The sequence below is a fragment of the Salmo trutta genome, chromosome 2 (genome assembly GCF_901001165.1).
Source record: "Salmo trutta chromosome 2, fSalTru1.1, whole genome shotgun sequence".
NCBI classification, from domain to species: Eukaryota; Metazoa; Chordata; class Actinopteri; order Salmoniformes; family Salmonidae; genus Salmo; species Salmo trutta.
Window position 1 is genome coordinate 22,624,957 of NC_042958.1, and position 27,265 is coordinate 22,652,221.

The window sequence follows — 27,265 nt, forward strand, 5'->3', positions numbered from 1 at the left end:
TAAGCAGGTAAAGCCGTCTATAATGGATCTGGTCATGATGTGATGAATGGAGCGGGGCTGTGTGTTGTGACGTCTTCCAGGGTAATAACCACACACACACACTCTGTCTCTATCTCTCTGCTGCACCGGGTCTCTTCAGGGGTAATAACCCCATCCACAGGAGATGAATCTCCTCCTGATCCATCACAGCCACATTTACCGACATTACACAGACAGGAATCTCATCTCACACTCTATATTAGGCGGCCTGGCTGTATTAGTGTTCCTTTATCTCTCCACCTCTTTTCTTGTCTGTGATTATTTTTAACATTCAAACTACCGACTGGGGTCATTTTGACCCCATGCGTATTTTAGATCAAAGGTGGTTTATTCAATTCTTACTTTGACTTTGTCAAAGTTCTCAATACATCTAAATCATTGTTTAGTGTTTCAGTATCAATATGGACTTTACATTTTTTTAAGACCTTTGGGGTCATTCTGACCCCAGCCAAAATCACCTAATTCCGCCTATAGTAATTGAATAGATAGGAACATTATTTGAATCTAGGTTTCTCTGGATAACAAGTTATCCACACCACCAGAGGTGGAGGGGGACCTGTATCAGTGATTTTGACCAGATAGACAGATGACCTGCAGAGATATAGCTTCCCATGTACTCACCAAAGATTGTACATTTCTACCATGTATCAAAATTACCGTATTTGTGTGCATGTAAAAATGGTATATGGTACACAAAGTCTGCCAATGATATAAATACTTGATAGTGTCATGTTCGTGTATGTAGGTGGCAGGAAAGTCAGGCGCAGGAGCAACCAAGTTGGTTAATATGGAGTATTTAATTTTAAAAAACAACTCCAAACCAAAGTACAAAATAAATGGGTAAAGTATACCCGTCGCACACCGATACACAAACCCACGTAACATAGCATCACAAACAATCACCGACAAGGACATGAGGGGAAACAGAGGGTTAAATACACAACATGATTAATTGGATTGGAAACAGGTGTGTAGGAAGACAAGACAAAACCAATGGAAAATGAAAAACTGATCGATGATGGCTAGAAGACCGGTGACGTTGACCGCCGAGGACCACCCGAGCAAGGAGGGGCCTCTACTTCGGCAGAAGTCATGACAGATAGAACTGCAAAACAGAACTCAGATAGACTCTGAATCTACACAGAGAGTTGAACTGGTGTATTCTCTGAAAAGTTGTTATTCTAGTGCCCAACATTTTTAAATTGTAATAATATTTGAATCCAGGTTTCTAGGTTTCTCTGAAACATAATATGACCTTATATATACAAGAGGACCTGTTGGAGTGCTCTTGACCTGAAACATATTACCTGCACAGATGGAGCACCTTATATAGGGTTGGGTACTGATGCTTGCCGATGGTTTCATAATTATGTCAAGGACAAAACTCAGGCCATCAAGGTAGATGGGGTCAAATCTGAGTTACATAAAGGGGTGCCCCAAGGTTCTATACTCGGCCCACTAATCTTTACGATCTATATAAATAACATTGGTAATGCTGTAAAAAAAATATATTAATTTGTATGCAGATGATACAGTTTTGTATTCTATTGCTCCATCGGTTGACCAAGCCTTTTCACATTTGAAATCTGATTTTCAAGCACTGCAGAGGTCACTATTGGATCTGAAGTTAGTGCTAGGTCCCATAACGCAGATTTAAATGACATTTTAATGACTAGTTTGAACGGTACACAAATTGAGCGAGTTCATGGGCATTAATATGGAGTTGGTCACCCCTTCACTGCTATAACAGCCTCCACTCTTCTGGGAAGGCTTTCCACTAGATGTTGGAGCATTGCAGTGGGGACTTGCTTCCCAGCCACAAGAGCGTTTGTGAGATCGGGCACTGATGTTGGGCGATTAGGCCTGGCTCGCAGTCGACGTTTCAATTCATTCCTAGGGTGTTCGATAGGGTTGAAGTGGGAGCTCTGTGCAGAACAGTCAAGTTCTTCCACACCGATCTTGACAAACCATGTCTGTATGGACCTCGCTTTGTGCATGGGGGCATTGTCATCCTGAAACAGGAAAGGGCCTTCACCAAACAGTTCCCAAAAAGTTGGAAGCACAGAATCATCTAGAATGTACGCTGTAATGTTAACATTTCTCTTCACTGGAACTAAGGTGTGTAGCTCGAAACAGGAAAAACAGCCCCAGACCATTATTCCTCCTCCACGAAAATTTACAGTTGGCACTAATCATTGCGGCAGATAGCGTTCTCCTGGCATCCGCCAAACCCAGATTCATCCATCGGACTGCCAGATGGTGAAGCGTGATTCATCACTCCAGAGAACACATTTCCACTGCTCCAGAGTCTAATGGCGGCGAACTTTACACTACTCCAGCCGACGCTTGGTGTAGTGGCTTCCTTACCAATATTGACCATAGCCACTGCCCAAGCCTGAAGCAGGGTTGTTTCGGAAGCATACAGTCCACATTCGAAGTTCCCAAACGGCAAAAACATTCAATGAGATCCAGGGATATGGTGCAAAATAAAGGTTTATTCTTCTTATATCTAACAAAAAATGATTCTCCAATCAACTTAGAGCATAGATTACTTGACATGAAAAATACATAATATATACCCCCCCCCCCGAAGGCCAAACTTCTTGCCTTTATCTTATCGCTAACACATTTACCACAGTACAATGAATGGGCAAAAGGGGGAGCCAAAAACTAAGTTACACTACTAACAAAGGAATGTATCTCAAACAGGTAAATATAAATCAGAAAAGTACGTACCTAATATTTCATCATATACATTCATATTTCATATACACACGGAGCTCGGTATATTCTGTATTTTATACAAATATGTCTAAATCGGCTCTAACACTTGGTGTTGCTTCCATAGATATCAGTTTGTCTTTGTGGAAGGTTTGTCCTATGACAAATCAACTGTAAATTTTGGTGTTCCTCAAGGCTCCGTTTTAGGACCACTATTGTTTTCACTATATAGTTTACCTCTGGGTGATGTCATTCGGAAACAAAATGTTAACTTTCACTGCTATGCGGATGACACACAGCTGTACATTTCAATGAAACATGGTGAAGCCCCAAAATTGCCCTCCCTGCAAGCCTGTGTTTCAGACATAAGGAAGTGGATGGCGGAAAATGTTCTACTTTTAATGTCAGACAAAACGGAGATGCTAGTTCTAGGTCCCAAGAAACAAAGAGATCTTCTGTTGAATCTGACAATTAATCTATATTGTTGTAGTCGTCTCAAATAAAACTGTGAAGGACCTCGGCGTTTCTCTGGACCCTGATCTCTCTTTTGACGAACATATCAAGACTGTATCAAGGATAGCTTTTTTAAATCTACATAACATTGCAAAAATCTAAAACTTTCTGTCCAAAAAGGATGCTGAAAAATGTATCCATGCTTTTGTCACTTCTAGGTTAGACTACTGCAATTCTCTACTTTCCGGCTACCCGGATAAAGCAATAAATAAATGTCAGTTAGTGCTAAACACGGCTGCTAGAATCTTGACTAGAACCCAAAAATGTGATCATATTACTCTAGTGCTAGCCTCTCTACACTTCCTGTTAAGGCAAGAGCTGATTTCAAGGTTTTACTGCTAACCTACAAAGCATTACATGGGCTTGCTCCTACCTATCTCTCCGATTTGGTCCTGCTGTCCATACCTACACGTACGCTATGGTCACAAGACGCAGGCCTCCTTATTGTCCCGAGAATTTCTAAGCAAACAGCTAGAGGCAGGGCTTTCTCCTATAGAGGTCCATTTTTATGGAATGGTCTGCCTATCCATGTGAGAGATGCAGACTCGGTCTCAACCTTTAAGTCTTTATTGAAGACTCATCTCTTCAGTAGGTCCTAAGATTGAGTGTAGTCTGGCACAGGAGTGTGAAGGTGAACGGAAAGGCACTGAAGCAACAAACCGCCCTTGCTGTCTCTACCTCTCCAGTTCCCCTCTCTCCACTGTGATTCTCTGCTGCAAACCCTATTACAGGGGCTGAGTTATTGGCTTACTGGTGCTCTTCCATGCCATCCCTACGAGGGGTGCATCACTTGAGTGGGTTGAGTCACTGACGTGATCTTCCTGTCCGGGTTTGTGCCCCCCCTTGGGTTGTGCCGTGGGGGAGATCTTCATGGGCTATACTCGGCCTTGTCTCAGGATGGTAAGTCGGTGGTTGGAGATATCCCTCTAGTGGTGTGGGGGCTGTGCTTTGGAAAAGTGGGTGGGGTTATATCCTGCCTGTTTGGTCTTGTCCGGGTGTATCATCGGACAGGGCCACAGTGTTCCCCACCCCTCCTGTCTCAGCCTCCAGTATTTATGCTGCAACAGTTTATGTGTCAGGGGTAGTCTGTTATATCTGGAGTATTTCTTCTGTCTTATCCAGTATCCAGTGTGAATTTAAGTATGCTCTCTCTAATTATCTCTCTTTTTCTTTCTTTCTTTCTTTCTTTCTTTCTTTCTTTCTTTCTTTCTTTCTCTCTCTCTCTCTCTTGGAGGACCTGAGCCCTAGGACCATGCCTCAGGACTACCTGGCCTGATGTCTCCTTGCTGTCCCCAGTCCACCTGGTGTACTGCTGCTCCAGTTTCAACTGTTCTGCCTGCAGCTATGGAACACTGACCTGTTCACCGGACGTGCTACCTATCCTAGACCTGCTGTTTTCAACTCTCTAGAGACAGCAGGAGCGGTAGAGATACTCTGAATGATCAGCTATGAAAAGCCAAGTGACATTTACTACTGAGAAGCTGACCTGTTGCACACTCTACAACCACTGTGATTACTATTATTTGACCCTGCTGGTCATCTATGAACATTTGAACATCTTGGCCATGTTCTGTTATAATCTCCACCCGGCACAGCCAGAAGAGGACTGGCCACCCCTCATAGCCTGGTTCCTCTCTAGGTTTCTTCCTAGGTTCTGGCCTTTCTAGGTTGTTTTTCCTAGCCACCGTGCTTCTACACCTGCATTGCGTTCTGTTTGGCGTTTTAGGCTGGGTTTCTGTACAGCACTTCGTGACATCAGTTGAGGTAAGAAGGGCTTTAAAAATACATTTGATTGATTGATATCATTTGAGTTAATTGGAGGTGTACCTGTGTATTTCAAGGCCTACCTTCAAACTCAGTGCCTCTTTGCTTGACATCATGGGAAAATCAAAAGAAATCAGCCAAGACCTCAGAAAAAAGATTGTAAACCTCCACAAGTCTGGTTCCTACTTGGGTGCAATTTACAAATACCTGAAGGTACCACGTTCATCTGTACAAACAATAGTATGCAAGTATAAACACCATGGGACCATGCAGCCGTCATACCACTCAGGGAGGAGACACGTTCTGTCTCCTAGAGATGAACGTACTTTGGTGCGAAAAGTGCAAATCAATCCCAGAACAACAGCAAAGGACCTAGTGAAGATGCTGGAGGAAACAGGTACAAAAGGTATCTATATCCACAGTAAAATGAGTCCTATATCGACATAACCTGAAAGACCGCTCAGCAAGTAAGGAGCCACTGCTCCAAAACCACCATAAAAAAGCCAGACTACAGTTTGCAACTGCACATGGGGACAAAGATCCTACTTTTTGGAGAAATGTCCTCTGGTCTGATGAAACAAAAATAGAACTGTTTGGTCATAATGACCATCGGTATGTTTGGAGGAAAAAGGGGGAGGCTTGCAAGCCGAAGAACACCATCCCAACCATGAAGCACGGGGGTGGCAACATCATGTTGTGGGGGTGTTTTGCTGCAGGAGGGATTGGTGCACTTCACAAAATAGATGGCATCATGAGGCAGGAAAATTATGTGGATATCAGTCAGGAAGTTAAAGCTTGGTCGCAAATGGGTCTTCCAAATGGACAATGACTACAAGCATACTTCCAAAGTTGTGGCAAAATGGCTTAAGGACAACAAAGGTAAGGTATCGGAGTGGCCATGACAAAGCCCTGACCTCAATCCCATAGAAAATGTGTTGGCAGAACTGAAAAAGCGTGTTCGAGCAAGGAGGCCTACAAACCTGACTCAGTTACACCAGCTCTGTCAGGAAGAATGGGCCAAAATTCACCCAACTTATTGTGGGAAGCTTGTGGAAGGCTACCCAAAACGTTTGACCCAAGTTAAACAATTTAAAGGCAATGCTACCAAATACTAAGTGAGTGTATGTAAACTTCTGACCCACTGGGAATGTGATGAAGGGAATAAAAGCTGAAATAAATCATTCTCTCTACTATTATTCTGACATTTCACATTCTTAAAATAAAGTGGTGATCCTAATTGACCTAAGACAGGGAATCTTTACTAGGATTAAATGTCAGGAATTGTGAAAAACTGAGTTAAATTTATTTGGCTAAGGTGTATGTAAACTTCCGACTTCAACTGTATATGCATGCAGCAGCATCTACACTTAATTCTTTCCATTGTGCTAGATTCTTTCCATTGTGCCCTTAGGTTTATTAGTAGTGATGATTATAGAATTCACCATTGTGTTTTGTATCAAAAAGAGTGTTGGGCCTCTATGTATGTGTCACGTTTGTTGGAATGATCGGACCAAGGCGCAGTGTGAGTAGTGTTCCACATAATTTATTATAAAGTGAAACTTAGAAAAAATACAAAACAATAAAGAATAAACGAACCGTGATGACAATGCAACTACACATAAACACAATATCCCATAACCCACAGGTGGAAAACATGCTACTTAAGCATGATCCCCAATTAGAGACAACGATGCCAGCTGACTCTAATTGGGAATCATACAAATCTCCAACATAGAAAATCAAACCTAGAACCCCACATAGAAATAAATAAACTAGATCAACCCCCCCAGTCACGCCCTGACCTACTCTACCATAGAAAATAAGAGCTCTCTATGGTCAGGACGTGACAGTAGTCCTCCCCCCCAAAGGTGCGGACTCCGACCGCAAAACCTGAAACAAAAAGGGAGGGTTAGGGGGGGTGTCTAGTGTCGGTGGCGGCTCTGGTGCGGGGTGAAGTACCCACTCATCCCGTGGATCCGCCAGCATCGGGGGAGGCTCTGGTGTGGGACAAAGAACCCGCTCATCCTGCGGGTCCAGCCATGGACCCAGGCTGAACACTGTGCCTGGACTGGGCACCAACGCAGAAGAAGACTCTGGCCTTGGAGCTGGACTGGACGCCGTGCTTAGACTGGGCATCGCGCAGGGGAAGGCTCCGGCTATGGAGCGGGACTGGACGCTGTGCCTGGACTGGGCACCAACGCAGAAGAAGACTTTGGCCTTGAAGCTGGAGGTCGCGAACCGTTGACCGTCTCAGGAGGTTCCGGACCATGGGCCGTCTCAGAGGTTCCGGACTGTGGACCGTCTCAGGAGGTTCCGGACCATGGACCGTCTCAGGAGGTTCCGGACCATGAACCGTCTCAGGAGGTTCCGGGCTGTGGACCGTCTCAGGAGGTTCCGGACCGTGGGCTGTCTCAGGAGGTTCCGGACTGTGGACCATCTCAGGAGGTTCCAGACTGTAGACCATCGTTGGAGGTTCCGGACTGTGAACCGTCGTTGGAGGTTCCGGATTGTGAAACGTCGCCGGAAGCTCTGGACTGGAAACTGTCGCCGGAAGCTCTGGACTGGAAACTGTCGCCGGAAGCTCTGGACTGGGTACTGTCGCCGGAAGCTCTCGACTGGGTACTGTCGCCGGAAGCTCTGGAACGGGAAGGTGCACTGGAGGCCTGATGCGTGGGGCTGGCACAGGTGGCGCCAGACTGGTAACATGCACCTCAGGGCGAGTGTGGGGAGCAGGCACAGGACGTACCTGACTGAGGACACGCACTTCAGGAAGAGTACAAGGAGGAGACACAGGACGTACTGGACTGGGAATGCGCACTGGAGGCCTAGTGCATGGAGCTGGCACAGGTGGCGCCAGACTGGTGACACACACTTCAGGGTGAGTGCGGGGAGCAGGCACAGGACGCACTGGGCTGTGGAGGCGCACTGGAGACCTGGTGCGTAAAACCGGCACAGGTGGCGCCAGACTGGTGACACTCACCTCAGGGCGAGTGCGGGGAGCAGGGACAGGACGTACCTGACTGGGGACATGCACTTCAGGGAGAGTGCGAGGAGCAGGCACAGGATGTACCTGACAGGTTGCACCGGACTGCTAACCGGATCCTCCGGTTGGATGTTGAGCAGAACACACTTGCACAACATCTCTCTCATCTCACTCTCTCCTAACTTCGCCGTTGCCTCCCTGACAGTCTCTGGCTCCATCCTCTGCTCAGTCGCCAGCTCCATGTGCCCCCCCAAAAACAAACTTGGGGTTGTCCTTGGGCTTTCTGTAGCTGCGAACCCTGTCGTCATCGCTGTCCTCCATTATCTCCTTCCCATGTCCATAAAGTCCTCCACTCCCTTCTCTCCCGTGCCCAGGATCCCTGCTCCTCCTGGTCACGCTGCTTGGTCCTGGTTTGATGGGATATTCTGTCACATTCGTTGGAATGATCGGACCAAGGCGCAGCGTGAGTAGTGTTCCACATAATTTATTATAAAGTGAAACTTAGAAAAAATACAACACAATAAAGAATAAACGAACCGTGACGACAATGCAACTACACATAAACACAATATCCCATAACCCACAGGTGGAAAACATGCTACTTAAGTATGATCCCCAATTAGAGACAACGATGCCAGCTGCATCTAATTGGGAATCATACAAATCACCAACAAAGAAAATCAAACCTAGAACCCCGCATAGAAATAAATAAACTAGATCAACCCCCCAGTCACGCCCTGACCTACTCTACCATAGAAAATAAGAGCTCTCTATGGTCAGGACGTGACAGTATGTAAGGAGAAAGCAGCATTTTCATGCAGAAACTTCCTATGTATCTATCATCATTAATTCAAGACTTAAGACTTACAAATGACCAAACTTGCGGTCTCAGGCTTGGATAAAGCTTGCGGTCTCAGGCTTGGATAAAGCTTACGCTCTCAGGCTTGGATAAAGCTCGCTGTCTCAGGCTTGGATAAAGCTCGCGGTCTTAGGCTTGGATAAAGCTTGCGGTCTCAGGCTTGGATAAAGCTTGTGGTCTCAGGCTTGGGTAAAGCTTGCGGTCTCAGGCTTGGATAAAGCTCGCTGTCTCAGGCTTGGATAAAGCTTGCAGTCTTAGGCTTGGATAAAGCTTGCGGTCTCAGGCTTGGATAAAGCTTGTGGTCTCAGGCTTGGGTAAAGCTTGCGGTCTCAGGCTTGGATAAAGCTCGCTGTCTCAGGCTTGGATAAAGCTTGCGGTCTTAGGCTTGGATAAAGCTTGCGGTCTCAGGCTTGGATAAAGCTTGTGGTCTCAGGCTTGGGTAAAGCTTGCGGTCTCAGGCTTGGATAAAGCTATACAGTTGGGTAAAGCTGCTTTTAGTTTAGTGCAGCCTTTATGTGGAACAACTTAGAGTTTTTCTTAATATGTTTAGTAATTTTATATATTGTATGCATTTTATGTATTTATGCAGGGATCATCTGTAAAAGAGACCCTAGTCTCAGTATGATCTTCCTGTCAAAAGAAAGGTTAAATAAAATAAAATAAAAATATACTCGCCTACAGTTATAATTGTTTATAACTAGCTATGATCATGCACAAAGCAGCTCATAAAGATCTGTCAATGGTATAAATACCTGGTAGAACTGTAATACAGGAACCAGCCACCCTCTGAATGTACACATAGTGCTGTGTTGGTGTGTATTCTCTAAATAAAATGTGTATCATTATATTATTATAATACGAAGCATCCTGCTAACAGAATTATTGTTGCATACAATGGCATCCAAATGTTCTCAGAGAAATAAATAATACAGCCCTGTGGATGGCTATCAATATTGATTCTAGTGCTCTGTTGGACATTGTAAGAAGACCAATTCTCAAAATGAATGATAAAACCCCTTTTCCCATTATAAATCGAACCAGAAGAATTCCAAAATAAAATTATACATTATTCATAGGCTATTATCATAGCAATGGAGTCTTTAGGATTGTCAATCCCATAATCTGAAAGATAAAGTCACCTTCATAGTAATTGAATGCTTTGAGTCAGTGTGACCATCAGCCCAATCAGGGTTCAGGGTTTATCCAGACTTCCTCCGTTCCACTTATACACCATGGTCAAACACACACACACGCACGCACGCACGCACACGCACACACACACGCAAACACACATGCAAACACACACACACACCATGGTCCACCACAGTCACATTCACCACGGTCAAATTAACTCTGGTTTGAAGGGAACCCCTGTCAATCGAAGTGACATGTCTCACACCGTGTGGCAGACACATCAGTCGTACAGTGGCCCGTAGGGATCACTGGCTGCCCTTTCTGATCATTGGTCCCCTAAAGGTCTCTATGGAGTTGTGCCAGTCATTCAGCACAGCATGGCTCAAAACATTTCTGTTCATAACCTTGGGTGCTGCTATCAATCTGCAAATTCTACCCAATCCATTCACAGCCCCAGCCTTGAATACTAGAAAGCCATGGTAATAAAATAATGGTAAAAATGGATGGTAAAAATCAAAGGGCTTTATACATTACAGTAGGAGTGCCGTGTCATTGTCTGGTTGAACCCCTGTTTGTCACTGAAGAGTTTTCTATCACACCGTCCAGAGACACTCCAGGGACCTGAACTATCTATCTATTTGGCCAGTCCTTGTCCAAGTCATGACACAGTAGAACTCTCTGAAAGGACTGACTGGCTTTTCAATTCTTATCTGTGAGGTCTCAAATGATCTGTACACCATTTCACCTCTACTCTCTGCTCTTCTTAGAAAGAGAGATCGAATAATGTTGGAGAGAGAGAGAGATGGAGAGAGAGGGATGGAGAGAAAGAGAGAGAGAGAGAGAGAGAGAGAGAGAGAGAGAGAGAGAGTGGGAGGGAGGGAGGGAGGTCGGGAGAGACCTGTCAACTGGCTTTCTAAAACCTTTTCATCTTACATAGGGACATTGAGCAGTTGCTCTGTCCCCACTGAGGTGACATTTCTACTGTGTGTGTGTTTGTGTGTGTGTGGACATGCAAGCGTACATGCGCGAGGGTGTGTATTTGTGCATGTGTGTTCATGAGACCAGATCTACAGTATTCATATAATTACTAATCACGCTAACAGTAATGCAATTCTGAAAGTTAGGCCAAAAATACATTTCAATCTTGAATATAGATCAAGTTTGAAAAATTAAATAATAAACCTGTTTCAGCCCTATCCTACACTCTTAGAAAAAAAGGTGCTATCTAGAACCAAAAAGGGTTCTTTGGCTGTCCCCATAGGAGAATAATGGTCTGAGGCTGCTTTTCATGGTTCAGGCTAGGCCCCTTAGTTCCATTGAAGGGAAATCTTAACGCTACAGCACACAAAGACATTCTAGACGATTCTGTGGTTCCAAGTTTTTCGCAACAGTTTGGGGAAGGCCCTTTCCTGTTTCAGCATGACAATGCCTCCGTGCACAAAGCGAGGTCCATACAGAAATGGTTTGTCGGGATTGGTGTGGAAGAACTTGACTGGCTTGCCCAGAGCCCTGACCTCAACCCCATCGAACACCTGTGGGATGAATTGGCGAGCCAGGCCTAATCGCCCAACATCAGTGACCGACCTCACTAATACTCTTGTGGCTGAATGGAAACACGTCCCCGCAGCAATGTTCCAACATCTAGTGGAAAGCCTTCCCAGAAGAGTGGAGGCTGTTATAGCAGCGAAGTGGGGGACCAACTTCATATTAATGCCTATGATTTTGGAAAGAGATGTTTGACGAGCAGGCGTCCACATACTTTTGGTCATGTAGTTATGTCAGGCTTGGATTCGCCTTGCCAAAAGGTTTTTCTCCAGGTCCATAAACAATGAAGATATTTACTGCGATTTCGATGAGAACATATGGCCAAATGCTCAAGACAGGCTTCATGAAAACTAGTGCCTGCTAATCATTGTGTTTCTTTCATTTATTTAATTTAATTACATTGTGAAAGATGACCTTTGATCACACATGGGCTATAAATTATTGATTAGGAATTATATTCAGTCATTTATAATAGGTGAACGTGTATTGCCTAATGTGAAAACAGTGTAATGTACTGCAATTTACAATACTGTAGCATACTACACATGTATTTTACATTTTTTGCTTTTGGATTAACTGGTCTCTCTCTCGCTCTCTTGCTCTCTCTCTCTCTCTCTCTCTCTCTCTCTCTCTCTCTCTCCCTCTCTCTCCCTCTCTCTCGCTCTCTCGCGCTCTCGCACTCTCGCTCTCTCTCGCTCTCTCTCGTTCTTTCTCTTTCTCTTTCTCTGTGATGTGAGGTATTAAGGTAACCACAGCTCCTATGTCATTTTAGTCATTTAGTAGATGCTCTTATCCAGTGACTTGCAGTAGTGAGTGCATACATTTTATGCACCCACACGCACACACACACACCCTCCCTACCTACTAACATGCCTCAGTGCCCCCTCCCCAACCCCTGTCAGAGGCGGCACCACAGCAACACTGTCCCGCGCGTGCCATCACGACCATCACCTGCCGACAATAAAGCCTTAATGGAACATTAGGGAATTCAACGGAGCGCTGTTTACGAGGATATTTATAGGAGGCCAGTGCGCTGCATTGACGTCAGACTGTCATGCCATATGGAGGAGGCAGGCAGAAGGCTGAGGCCGCTGTCTGCACTCTTTATAGGTTCAGTTAGTCAGATTGATGAGCAGCTGAGGCCAGGAGGCTGTGAGGAGGAAACATATTTCCTGTATTACCTTCCTAACCGTCTGTCTGTATGGTGGACTGGATGTGACAGGGGGGAGTGTGTGTGTGGGGTAGTGGTGGTTGGAAGTGTGTGTGTGTGTGTGTGTGTGTGTGTGTGTGTGTGTGTGTGTGTGTGTGTGTGTGTGTGTGTGTGTGTGTGTGTGTGTGTGTGTGTGTGTGTGTGTGTTTGTGTGTGTTTGTGTGTGTGTGTGTGTACGTGTGTGTGGGGTAGTGGTGGTTGGAAGTGTGTGTGTGTGTGTGTGTGTGTGTGTGTGTGTGTGTGTGTGTGTGTGTGTGTGTGTGTGTTTGTGTGTGTGTGTACGTGTGTGTGTGCTAGTGCTTGTATGTTGGTGAAGCAAGTCACGGTCATAAAAAATGAAAGCAGTTTGACACCTACTAATTTCTCTGTCTTATCGGGCAGAAAACACCCATCTCCCATGGACATATAATCAGCCAGAGTTTTATTCAATAGTCACTCAGTGATCAAAATCTTTCTGAACTCTGACATGTTCTTCTTCCTGACTAAAGCCAGTCATTTCATCCCTCCCTCTCCCCCCAGAAAGATAACTCCCCCTCCCTTCATCCATCCCTATCCCTATTTAGGTGTGAAATGACGTGAATATTATGCAAGCCAGCCATTTAATTTGTTATTGCCTTACCACTCTGTCTAAAAGCTTTGTGATATAGTAAGTGTTATGGATTATGACGTGCAAACGACTTGCAGAACGGCCCTGCAGTAAAAGACAGGTCTGGTATTATGGACTGTAATGGAACCAAAGTGGACTCCCATTCTGCTACCATAGCACAACTTAGTCTTAGGGACCTACTTTATGTGTCGCAAATGGTACCATTTACCCTACATAGTGCACTACTCATGAATAGAGCCCTGTGAGCCTTACACTACAGAGTGAGTAGGTCAGTGCACAGAGTACCGCACTACATAGGGAATAGCGTGCCATTTTGGGATGCAGTTATAGTGAACTATTTGTGCAGCATGCAGGGCTCTTGATGAACACCCAGTGTTTCTGTCCTCATACAGTGGCGAGCAGCCTAGCTGGATTCCCAGATTGTGTTTTGAAATTGGTCATAGAATAAAAAATCAACAAATATGTCCCTTTTATGTGGACATTAATTCTCCAGCTGTTTTGCGGCGCTGAGGTGTTGCTGAGTGTTCAGCACCGATCACGGACACACGGATTAACAACTTTGAGTCAAATCCTAGCCATCCTAGCCATCCTAGCCATTTGAGTGTGGAGACACTACACTGTATTTGCATTTCCATATGTTACACTGTAGCTTATACAGTACCTTCGGAAAGTATTATTCTAAAATGGATACAAAAATAATAATACGCCGCAATCTACACACAATACCCCATAATGACAAAGTGAAAACAGGTTTTTAGAATTTTTGCAAATGTATTAAAACTTAAAAACAGAAAAACCATTCTTACATAAGTATTCAGACCCTTTGCTATGATACTCGAAATTGAGCTCAGGAGCATCCTGTTTCCATTGATCGTCCTTGAGATGTTTCTAAAACTTGATTGGTAAATTCTATTGATTGGACACGACTTGGAAAGGCACTCACCTGTCTATATAAGGTCCCACAGTTGACAGTGCATGCCAGAGCAAAAACCAAGCCATGAGGTCAAGGAATTGTCCGTAGAGCTCCGAGACAGGATTGTGTCGAGGCACAGATCTGGGAAAGGGTACAAAAACAATTCTGCAGTATTGAAGGTCCCCAAGAACACAGTGGCCTCCATCATTCTTAAATGGAAGAAGTTTGGAACCACTAAGACTCTTCCTAGAGCTGGCCGCCCGGCCAAACTGAGTAATCAGGGGAGAAGGGCTTTGGTCAGGGAGTTGACCAAGAACCCGATGGTCACTCTGATAGGTTCCTCTGTGGAGATGGGAGAACCTTTCAGAAGGACAACCATGTCTGCATCACTCCACCAATCAGGCCTTTATGGTAGAGTGGCCAGGCGGAAGCCACTCCTTAGTTAAAGGCACATGACAGCCCGCTTGTAGTTTGCCAAAAGGCACCTAAAGACTCTGATACCATGAGAAACAAGATACTCTGGTCTGATGAAACCAAGATCAAACTCCTTTGCTTGAATGCCAAGCGTCACATCTGGAGGAAACCGAGCACCATCCCTACGCTGAAGCATGGTGGTGGCAGCATCATGCTGTGGGGATGTTTTTCAGCGGCAGGAACTGGGAGACCAGTCAGGATCGAGGGAAAGATGAACGGAGCAAAGTACAGAGAAATCCTTGATGAAAACCTTCTCCAAAGCTCTCAGGAAGGTTCACCTTCCAACAGGACAATGACTCTAAGCACACACCCAAGGCAACGCAGGAGTGGCCCAGCCAGAGCTCGGACTTAAACCTGATCGAACATCTCTGGAGAGACCAGAAAATAGCTGTGCATCATTGCTCCCCATCCAACCTGACAGAGCTCGATCGTATCGTCTGAGATCCCTAAAGATTGGAAAGCTGCCGCGGTCATCCCCCTCTTCAAAGGGGAGACACTCTAGACCCAAACTGTTATAGACCTATATCCATCCTGCCCTGCCTTTCTAAAGTCTTTGAACGCCAAGTTAACAAACAGATCACCCACCATTTCGAATTCCACCTTACCTTCTCCGCTATGTAATCTGGTTTCCGAGCTGGTCATGGGTGCACCTCAGCCACACTCAAGGTCCTAAACGATATCAAAACCGCCATCGATAGAAGACAGCACTGTGCAGCCGTCTTCATCGACCTGGCCAAGGCTTTCGACTCTGTCAATCACCGCATTCTTATCGGCAGACTCAACAGCCTTGGTTTCTCAAATGACTGCCTCGCCTGGTTCACCAACTACTTCTCAGATTGAGTTCAGTGCGTCAAATCGGAGGGCCTGTTGTCCGGACCTCTGGCAGTCTCTATGGGGGGGCCACAGGGTTCAATTCTCAGGCTGACTCTTTTCTCTGTATACATCAATGATGTCGCTCTTGCTGCTGGTCATTCTCTGATCCACCTCTACGCAGACGACACCATTCTGTATACTTCTGGCCCTTCTTTGGACACTGTGTTAACAAACCTTCAAACGATCTTCAATGCCATACAACACTCCTTCTGTGGCCTCCAACTGCTCTTAAATGCTAGTAAAACTAAATGCACGCTTTTCAACCGATCGCTGCCCGCACCCGCCAGCCCGACTAGCATCACTACTCTGGACGGTTCTGAGTTAGAATATGTGGACAACTACAAATACCTAGGTGTCTGGTTAGACTGTAAACTCTCCTTCCAGACTCACATTAAGCATCTCCAATCCAAAATTAAATCTAATATCGGCATCCTATTACGCAACAAAGCCTCCTTCACTCATGCTGCATACCCTCGTTAAACTGACTATCCTACCGATCCTTGACTTTGGCGATGTCATTTACACAACAGCCTCCAAAAAGTCTACTCTTCAAATTAGATGTAGTCTATCACAGTGCCATCCGTTTTGTCACCAAAGCCCCATATACTACCTACCACTGCGACCTGTATGCTCTCGTTGGCTGGCCCTCGCTTCATATTCGTCGCCAAACCCACTGGCTCCAGGTCATCTATAAGACTTTTCTAGGTAAAGCCCCGCCTTATCTCAGCTCACTGGTCACCATAGCAACACCCACCCCACCAGTCATTGGCAGCAGGTATATCTCACTGGTCATCTCTAAAGCCAACTCCTCCTTTGGCTGCCTTTCCTTCCAGTTCTCTGCTGCCAATGACTGGAACAAATTGCAAAAATCACTGAAGCTGGAGACTTATATATCTCCCTCAATACCTTTAAGCATCAGCTGTCAGAGCAGCTTACCAATCACTGCACCTGTACACAGCCCACCTGTAAATAGCCCACCCAACCACCTCATTGTCACGTCCTGACCATAGAGAGCTCTTATTTTCTATGGTAGAGTAGGTCAGGGCGTGACTGGGGGGTTGATCTAGTTTATTTATTTCTATGTGGTGTTCTAGGTTTGATTTTCTATGTTGGTGATTTGTATGATTCCCAATTAGAGGCATCTGGTAATCTTTGTCTCTAATTGGGGATCATATTTAAATAGCTGTTTTTCCCACCTGTGTTTATGGGATATTGTTTTGAGTTAGTGCACGTAGCATCTCTGTAGTCACGGTTCGTTTATTCATTCTTTGTTTGTTTTGTATTTTGCTAAGTTTCACTTTTTTAATAAAAGATGTGGAACGCTACTCACGCTGCGCCTTGGTCCGATCATTCCAACGAACCTGACACTCATCCCAATATTGTTATTTTTGCTCTTTGCACCCCAGTATCTCAACTTGCACATCATCTGCACATCTTTCACTCCAGTGTTAATGCTAAATTGTAATTATTTTGCCACTATGGCCTATTTATTGCCTTACCCCCCTAATCTTACTACATTTGCACACAATGTATGTACATTTTTCTACTGTGTTATTGACTGAACGTTTGTTTATCCCATGCGTAACTGTGTTGTTTTAGTTGCACTGCTTTGCTTTATCTTGGCCAGAGCGCAATTGTAATTGAGAACTTGTTATCAACTAGCCTACCTGGTTAAATAAAGGTGAAATAAATAAATTAAACAAATAAAATGACATGTATACATTTCAATGCAAATATCAACCTTAACAAAGTCTCAAGCACACGTGCATGGACACACACACGCTCCTGCCACGTGTCAAACAAGATCTTCCAATCAACCAGTTGCTAGTAAAAACCTATTTTTTATGTGAAAGGCCACGACAACATTTTTGAAGTTAGCCTATCCTCTGTGGCAGGAATAGAGTGTACCTGACACTGCTGTCATAGTGACACTAGGACCTTTAAACTCCCAATTATCATATTGGCTACACACTCTCTCTCATACACACACACACACACACACACACACACACAAACACACACACACAGTTTTCATTTGATCCTTAGACGCCATGCTCCACTGAGTGAGGAACAGGTTGTGCAGCTAGATGGCTTTTTTATGGCGGAACAGATCTACCTGGCTATCCTAAAGTGACACGACTTACACTGGGTAGAAATAAAGCACTCTTCTATCATGTTATTCCATAATCATAACTATCGCCTTCTGGACCATACAACCATATTCTGTAAGGATAGTACTGATTAGCAACATATTTAGAACAAGGTTAGGCCTATTTCAATGACTGTCACCATCAGATTATGTTACAGAAAGAAATATGTACTTTACTGTAAATAGTCACTGGGAACTTTTTTCCCTACCAGTACACCAACCCTATCACCAGAGGCACATAGCAACAGATTACACCAAAGTTTAGGAAAACATCAATATGGCAGATCAATGATCCTCAATCAGCCGGCTGTATATCTACTGAAAACACACACCTGCTAAAGCCCCATGTTAGACACCTTTACCTTTAGCTCACTCTGTTACTGAGTAATGTATATTAATTGTTTCACTAAACAGAATACAGCATAAACTTGCATACAAACTCGTCCCTTTTTCAGGACCCTGTCTTTCAAAGATAATTTGCAAAAAATCCAAATAACTTCACAGATCTTCATTGTGAACGGTTTAAACACTGTTTCCCATGCTTGTTCAATGAACCATAAACAATTAATGAACATGCACCTGTGGAACGGTCATTAAGACACTAACAGCTGACAGACGGTAGGAAGTTAAGGTCACAGTTATGAAAACTTAGGACACTAAAGAGGCCTTTCTACTGACTGAAAAACACCAAAAGAAAGATGCCCAGGGTCCCTGCTCATCTGCGTGAACGTGCCTTAGGCATGCTGCAAGGAGGCATGAGGACTGCAGATGTGGCCAGGGCAATAAATTGCAATGTCCGTACTGTGAGACGCCTAAGCCAGCGCTACAGGGAGACAGGACGGACAGCTGATCGTCTTAGCAGTGGCAGACCACGTGTAACAACACCTGCACTGGATCGGTACAGCCGAACATCACACCTGCGGGACAGGTACAGGATGGCAACAACAGCTGCCGAGTTACACCAGGAACACACAATCCCTCCATCAGTGCTCAGACTGCCCGCAATAGGCTGAAAGATGCTGGACTGAGGGCTTGTAGGCCTGTTGTAAGGCAAGTCCTCACCAGACATCACCGGCAACAACGTTGCCTATGGGCACAAACCCACCGTCGCTGGACCAGACAGGACTGGTCCAGCGACGGTGGTGCTCTTCACTGATGAGTCGCGGTTTTGTCTCACCAGGGGTGATGGTTGAATTCACATTTATCGTTAAAGGAATGAGCGTTACACTGAGGCGTGTACTCTGTAGCGGGATCTATTTGGAGGTGGAGGGTCCGTCATGGTCTGGGGCGGTGTGTCACAGCATCATCGGACTGAGCTTGTTGTCATTGCAGGCAATGTCAACGCTGTGCGTTACAGGGAAGACATCCTCCTCCCTCATGTGGTACCCTTCCTGCAGGCTCATCCTGACATGACCCTCCAGCATGACAATGCCACCAGCCATACTGCTGTTCTGTGCGTGATTTCCTGCAAGACAGGAATGTCAGTGTTCTGCCATGGCCAGCGAAGAGCCCGAATCTCAATCCCATTGAGCACATCTGGGACCTGTTGGATCGGAGGGTGAGGGCTAGGGCCATTCCCCCCAGAAATGTCCGGGAACTTGCAGGTGCCTTGGTAGAAGAGTGGGGTAACATCTCACAGCAACAACTGGTGCAGTCCATGAGGAGGAGATGCACTGCAGTACTTAATGCAGCTGGTGGCCACACCAGATACTGACTCTTACTTTTGATTTTGACCCCCCCTTTGTTCAAGGACACATTATTCCATTTCTGTTAGTCACATGTCTGTGAAACTTGTTCAGTTTATGTCTCAGTTGTTGAGTCTTGTTATGTTCACACAAATATTTACACATGTTAAGTTTGCTGAAAATAAACACAGTTGACAGTGAGAGGACGTTTCTTTTTTTGCTGAGTTTAGGATGGTGGTTGGATTCTAAGACAGGGGTTCTACATTTTTGGGGGGCCCGGTGACCGGTTTTGTGATAGAAAATTCATCATAACTCATAACATGAGTGAGAAAAAAGTAGCACACAAAGAGTTTTGCAATGACTTCAACAGTGCATGGCTGGACAAAACAAGTCTCGGGCCCTGGGAAGGCCCACCTCTTGGCATCAGAGAGAAAATTTGTTTACATCCCTGTTAGTGAGCATTTCTCCTTTGCCAAGATAATCCATCATCTTGACAGGTGTTGCATATCAAGAAGCGGATTAAACAGCATGATCATTACACAGGTGCACCTTGTGTTGGGAACAATAAAAGGCCACTCTAAAATATGCAGTTTTGTCACACAACACAATGGCACAGGTGTCTGAGGTTTTGAGGGAGCGTGTAATAAAAAAAAAAGTATTTAACCAGGCAAGTAAGTTAAGAACAAATTATTATTTACAATGACGGCCTAAGAACAGTGGGTTAACTGCCTTATTCAGGGGCAGAACAACAGATTTTTACCTCAGCTCAGGGATTTGATCTTGCAACCTTTTGGTTACTGGCCCAACACGCTAACCACTAGGCTACCTGCCGCCCCAGGTAGTAGCCTAGTGGTAGCCTAATTGGCCTGATGACTGCAGGAATGTCCACCAGAGATATTGCCAGAGAATTGAATGTTAATTTCTCTACCATAAGCCGCCTCCAAAGTTGTTTCAGAGAATTTGGCAGTATGTCCGACCGGCCTCATAACCGCTGACCATGTGTTACCACGCCAGCACAGGACCTCCACATCCGGCTTCTTCACCTGCGGGATTGTCTGACACACCAACCTGGATAGCTGATGAAACTGTGGGTTTGCACAACCTAAGAATTTCTGCACAAACTGCCAGAAACCGTCTCAGGGAAGCTCATCTGCATGCTCATCGTCCTCACCAGGGTCTTGACCTGACAGCAATTCAGCATCGTAACTGATATTTGTGGGCAAATGCTCACGTTCGATGGCCACTGGCACACTGGAGAAGTGTGCTCTTCACGGATGAATCCCAGTTTCAACTGTACCTGGCAGATGGCAGACAGTGTGTATGTCGTCGTGTGGGCGAGTGGATTGCTGAAGTCAACGTTATGAAATGAGTGCCCCATTGTGGCGGTGGGATTATAGTATGGGCAGGCATAAGCTACGGACAAAGAACACAATTGCATTTTATCTATGGCAGTGTGAATGCACAGAGATACCGTGACGAGATCCTGAGGCCCATTGTCATGCCATTCATCCGCCACAATCACCTCATGTTTCAGCATGATAATGCACGGCCCAATGTCGCAAGGATCTGTGCACAATTCCTGGAAGCTGAAAATGTCCCAGTTCTTCCATGGCCTGCATACTCGCCAGACTTGTCACACATTGAGCATGTTTGGGATGCTCTAGATCGACGTGTACGACAGCGTGTTCCAGTTCCCGCCAATATCCAGCAACTTCGCAAAGCTATTGAAGAGGAGTGGGACAACATTCCACAGGCAACAATCAACAGCCTGATCAACTCTATGCGAAGGAGATGTGTTGTGCTGCATGAGGCAAATGGTGGTCACACCAGATACTGACTGGTTTCCTGAACCACGCCCCTACCTTTTTTTAAAGGTATCTGTGACCAACAGATGCATATCTGCTTTTCCAGTCATGTGAAATCCATAGATTAAGGTGTAATGAATTCATTTAAATTGACTGATTTCCTGAAATGAACTGTAACTCAGTAAAACCTTTGAAATTGTTACATGTTGTGTTTTATATTTTGGTTCACTATAATTTTCTGCAATTCTACATATTTTGTCATGTGGCAGAGAGATGTTTTGTTGTTGCAGCTTTAAAGCTCATATCCTGCAATTATACACATTTTGCCATGAGGCAGAGGTAAAACATTTTAAAAGCTTAAATTACAGTGCCTCCACGACCCCATTTTGAGAACCTCTGTTCGAAGAGAGCACACACTAGGACAAAGTGTGTGTGTGTGTGTGTGTGTGTGTGTGTGTGTGTGTGTGTGTGTGTGTGTGTGTTTGTGTGTGTGTGTGTGCGCACGAGGCCACACAACTCCAGACCTGATGGCAGTCTTCTCCATGGCGTCTGGCCCGTCCACGACTGGCAGGTCGTCAGCCAGAATCTCCTCTGGACTGCGGGGATCGATAAGAATCCCTCTCTTATCCTTATCCTTGATCCCGATCCCTGCAGTGATGGCATTCCACAAGGCATTCTGGGACTTGGAGCCTGGACAGGAAGGTCAAGGGACAGAGTTCAGGGTTCATATAATGGGTAGGGCATGGAGTTTTACCCTGACCACATTTTGACCTAACCAGGAAAAACTCTGGGCATTACAAATGGAGAAGAATACTTGGATCTGAGAAATGTTATGCAATGAGTAAAGGCCATAATGTTACAGGCGGTGAGACGCAGCTCAGTGTGTTTTATTGTGCTAGACTATAGATGTAACACATCAGTCAGTCAGTCAGGCTAAGCAGGGAGGCGGTGAGGGTTCATAACAACTCCATGACGAAACACTGCTGCGGCTGTGGGTGTCTGTCGCCCTCTGTTGATAGGTCTCTAGAATGCACTCAGATTCCACTTGGAACAGGAGGAGCCCATAACACTCTGTCACGTGTCTGTGGTGTATAAACACATGGTGTGATGCTGCCATCTAGCCTATGTATTGAATTATCACTAGACAACGGTGTCAAAGTTGTTGATGAGCGTTGTGGTGTGATGCTGCCATCTAGCCTATGTATGGATTTATCAAAAGGCAAAGGTGTCAAAGTTGTTGATGAGCATTGCAACAAACAGCTATTCAATTAAACAGCTATTGACTATGAAGAAAAGGATATTTGTCATATGCCAGATGTGTTTAAAAAGTTTTGAAGTAGCTGGTTCCACCTATGAGAACATGTGTTCTCATAGTGTTTGTGTGTGTGTGTGTGTGTGTGTGTATGTGTGTGTGTATGTGTGTGTTTGTGTGTGTGTGTGTGTTTGTTGGACTGTGGTGACTCACGTGCAAAGCGATTCAGTGGTGGAGGGTTACTCTCCCCAGCCTTGTTGGCAACTGTGAAAACAGAGACCGAGATAATGAATTAACAAAAGAGGGAAGAAGAGTGGGAGGAGAGGATCTGAGCAGTGGAGAGGTCGGAGAAGGCGGTTTTAATGAGTGTAGAAATTAATGCATTCTATTCATCTTATTTTATTTGTTTACAAACATGTTTTTCATGGGCATGACTGACTGACCAATTTCCTGTTAAAGTTCAGGACAAGCGGAAAACAATGTGTGAATTAATGAATAAATTATTAAATGAATACATATGAAATAATGAATGAACTAATCCATCAACGAGTTAGAAGATAAAAGATACCCCAAATTTTCCATATGCACAAAAATCTTATTTCTCTGAAATGTTGGGCACAAATGTGTTTACATCCCTGTTAGTGAGCATTTCTCCTTTGTCAAGATAATCCATCCACCTGACAGGTGTGGCATATCAAGAAGCTGATTAAACAGCATGATCATTACACAGGTGCACCTTGTGCTGGGGACAATAAAAGGCCACTCTAAAATGTGCAGCTTTGTCACACAACACAATGCCACAAATGTGTAAAGTTTTGTAGGAGCGTGCAATTGGCTTGCTGACTACAGGAATGTGCACCAGAGCTGTTGCCAGAGAATTTTATGTTAATTTCTCTACCATAAGCCAACATCGTTTTAGAGAATTTGGCAGTACGTCCAACCGGCCTCACAACCACAGACCACATGTATGGTGTGGGACAACATTCCATAGGACAAAATAAACAGCCTGATGAACTCTATGCGAAGGAGATGTGTCCCGCTGCATAATGCAAATGGTGGTCACACCAGATAATGACTGGTTTTCTCATCCACGCCCCTACCTTTTTTTTAAGGTATCTGTGACCAACAGATGCATATCTGTATTCTCAGTCATGTGAAATCCATAAATTAGAGCCTAATGAATTTATTTAAATTGACTGATTTCCTGTCACTCAGTTAAATCTTTTGAAATTGTTGCATGCTGCTTTTATATTTTTGTTCAGTATAGATGATATTTTTCCATTTACCTTCTACTACTATTCTACCACTAGCTATGTGATTCCACAGAGTAGTCACCTTACTTTAGCACAATCAGTAGCAATTATATTCTGCAAGGTCAAATCAACACGTGCCATGCCACATACCAAAGGCTCATTGATGCACTGGAGACCTATCCACACACACACACACACACACACACACACACTGCAGTTCTACCCCAGTTGCCAGGAGACATGTAGCTAGCTAAACGCCTTCAACAGTTTAGTTCTTTAGTGAGCGAGCTCCTTTTCCAACCGACACATATTTGTCCCTTTATGGTAGTGAGAAACAAGCACAGAATGTCAACCAACATGACAGAGATGGTAAGCAGATTCTCCTGCTGAGGTCACAGACCTTCTAGTCATAAGTGGTGTTTACACAGTGTGGGAAATACTGTAAACTGAATTTTTATTACATTAGTACATTACTTTAATGCACAACTATGTATTTGATGGTCTTGAAAGGTCTTCATTTGAAAGTCTAAATAGATGTTATTCCGTTGAGACTAATGGACTAACTGATGAATTAGAAAGACTATGCCATAAGGAATTTAGATTCACAACGTGTTGGCAGCAGCATAAGCAATAGCAATGAATACTTTTGTTTATATAAAAATATGTTTTATGTAATGATATATTTGGCTGACCGATATCGATATCATCAAGAACAATTAATTACAAGGATTCACTGGTCAGTTAGGAATTTGTAGGACCAAATCAGCATGCCCGGCCGTTATTGTAAAGAAGAATGTGTACTTAATTGACCTGCCTGGTCAAATAAAGGTATAATTAAATAAAACAACTGTCCTTCAAGAGCTTTTCAATTTTACCCAAATCATATTGTCCTCATTCAGATAGTGCAGCCTATTTATTGGCAATGAAACAGACAGTAAGAGATGAGGAGGACGGGAATAAGACCGCTGATATAGAGAATCATTGCAGTGCTGGACTGTGCTGTGGTTAGGTCATTACATGGGATTACACCTATAATGGGCTACTCTGGGTTACCATGGCATTTTGCTCTACCTACCCCACTGATGACCACCACCTCAAAGACATCTACAGGTCAGAAAGAAGGGAGAGAGAGAGAGAGAGAGAGAGAGAGAGAGAGGGACATGAAGAACAGAAAGGAAAGTAAGAGAGAGTGCAGGTGATAATGGAAATGACAGAGAAAAGAGATAGAACAAAGAGAGAGAACAAGGAAAGAGGTGCAATAAAAAGAAACTAATCTGAAACAGACATTGAGAGTGACAGATTGGTAGAGGGGTGGATTGAAGGGGTCGAGTGAACAAACCAGTGAGCGGGTCTCAGGAGGAGCTGGGTAAGAGGAGATCCACAGGGGCCAGCAGGTAATTAGGAGAAATTAGAGGGTCTCCAGGAGAGGCTCCCCTTAGTAGGGAGGGTGAGAGAGGATGACTAGAGAGCGAGAAGGAGGGAGGGGAAGAGAGAGGAAGAATAGAAGGGGAGAGAGAGGGAGGGAAGAGGAGGGAGGAGTGATCGATTGAGCGATAGAGAGAGAGAGATAATCTGCTGGAAGGAGCGAGGAAGGAGGGAGGGAGGAGAGAGGTAGGAGAGGGAGAGATAAAGAGAGAGCGAGGTAGAGAGACAGTGTGTGTTTGTTTACGTAATTTGTGTCGTCTCAGTCGCCACGACGATAGAAGAGTAGTCCCCGGCAGAGCAGAGCAGGGGGAGTCATTACCACTAATGAAGTGGCCTCCTCCATCACTGTCGCCCAGACAATACATTGACTACATACACGTCAGACCCTCTCCTTCCTCACCCCTTATTATTTCCATCTTACCTCCCTCTCTCTCCCTCTTCCTTTCCCTCTTAACTCGCTCTCCTTCCTTCTTTCACTCTTACCTCTCTCTCTCCCTCCTACCCCTCTCTCCCCCTCCTACCTGTCTTTCTCCCTCCTACCTGTCTCTCTTTTACCTCTCTCTCTATCCCTCCTCCGTCTCTCCCACTTACTCATCTCTCTCCCACCTCTCTCTCTCCCTCTTACCTCTCTCTGCATGTCTCCAAAGCGGTGCCCCAGGTAACCAAAGGTGATATCCCATAACCCCCTCTGCTCCATGCCCCGACAAACCAGAGTCCCAGAGATTACCAAACAGGTGTGTGTGTTAATGAGGTCTCCACAGACTACCCTTCCACTGATAGAGGAGGGGACAGGCTAATTTACCACAAACACACACACAAACCCACACATACACGCACTTGTGCACACACACACTTTCAGTCCTCTATCCTTCCATTCTCTCACATCATGTTTCTAGTGTGTTTTTTTATTCTATGTCCTATTATCATCAACATTATTGTTGATATCACTTCATTGTTGGAAAGAGCTTTCAAGATAAGAATTTCAATGTACTGTTTTACACCTGTTGTATCCTGTGTGAGTGACAAACAAACTATGAAAGTTGAAACACATGCTCACACACGTGCACACACACACATGTACACACACAAATACACACATGCACGCACACACACACACACACACAGCAATGTCATATCCTCCCCCGTCCCTCGTCCCCCGTTCCCATAGTAACAGTAATCAGTCATCATCACACACGGCAAGCGTGGGCAGGTAATGTGTGTGTGTGTGTGCGACGTGGGCAGGTAATGTAAGTGTGAGGTAGGGAGAGGGAGACCCTTATCAGCAAGTCAAAGCGTGAGGGTGTTTATGTACCTTTCATTTACAGACCACATAGAAGCAGCTGGAACTCTGAACTCGATCACGTCTGTTTACTTACATGGGTCTTCATCATCAACTATATAGTCTATACGATGGGGAACTATTAAGCTGCAACTGTTTACTGTACATTAACAGCAGATGACAGCCAGGTGTAGACGGTTCGGTTAGCTGGTTGCATAGTGCTGTAGCTACCGCCGTCACAGATATGTACGTGCTTTAGCCAACTCCTTTGACATTGGTTGTCATACTTCACACGCATGTTTGGCGTGATGATTATGGGACTTCCTTTCCCATTACGCTAGTAGACTCTTCCCATCAATTGGAGAGTCATATATTTCAGAAGGACCCCTGTCATATCTACTGTAAATAGTACCCTAGCCCTTTTCGTCCCTTCTACTTTCCCTCCTCTATCCTTTAATTGTCTCTCATCTCTGACCACTGAGGGAACAACAGAACAGAGGAGAGGAGAGGAATGACGGAACATGGAGAGTAGAGGAGGGAGGTTACATAAGATGTACCACTTGACCTTTGAAAGGTTGCAATTACTGCCCTGTTTCACACATACACACACATACACACACACAATGCTCATGTCACTCCTCTCCTCCACCCCTCAAACTGTAGTTTTGAATCCTTACTTTAAATGCAAATAATTCTTCCGTCTTCAACAGCTAACTACTTCCCTATCCTCTGGCTCGACACAGTAAAATAAAACACTTTCTTCTCTCATCAGTCTCAGTTCT

General features: G+C 44.8%; 1 protein-coding gene across 3 annotated transcripts in view; it reads right to left on the reverse strand.

Moving 5' to 3' along the window:
• The window catches only part of pde1ca (phosphodiesterase 1C, calmodulin-dependent a), a 169,584-nt gene that overhangs the window by 140,706 nt on the left and 1,613 nt on the right, over positions 1 to 27,265 (reverse strand). For all 3 annotated transcript variants that reach the window (XM_029698701.1, XM_029698726.1, XM_029698710.1), the window contains exons 2-3: positions 22,740 to 22,790; positions 21,799 to 21,964 (exon numbers count right to left, since the gene is read on the reverse strand). In XM_029698701.1, the coding sequence (XP_029554561.1) occupies positions 21,799 to 21,964; positions 22,740 to 22,790 (217 nt within the window). The remainder of the gene's footprint in view (positions 1 to 21,798; positions 21,965 to 22,739; positions 22,791 to 27,265) is intronic.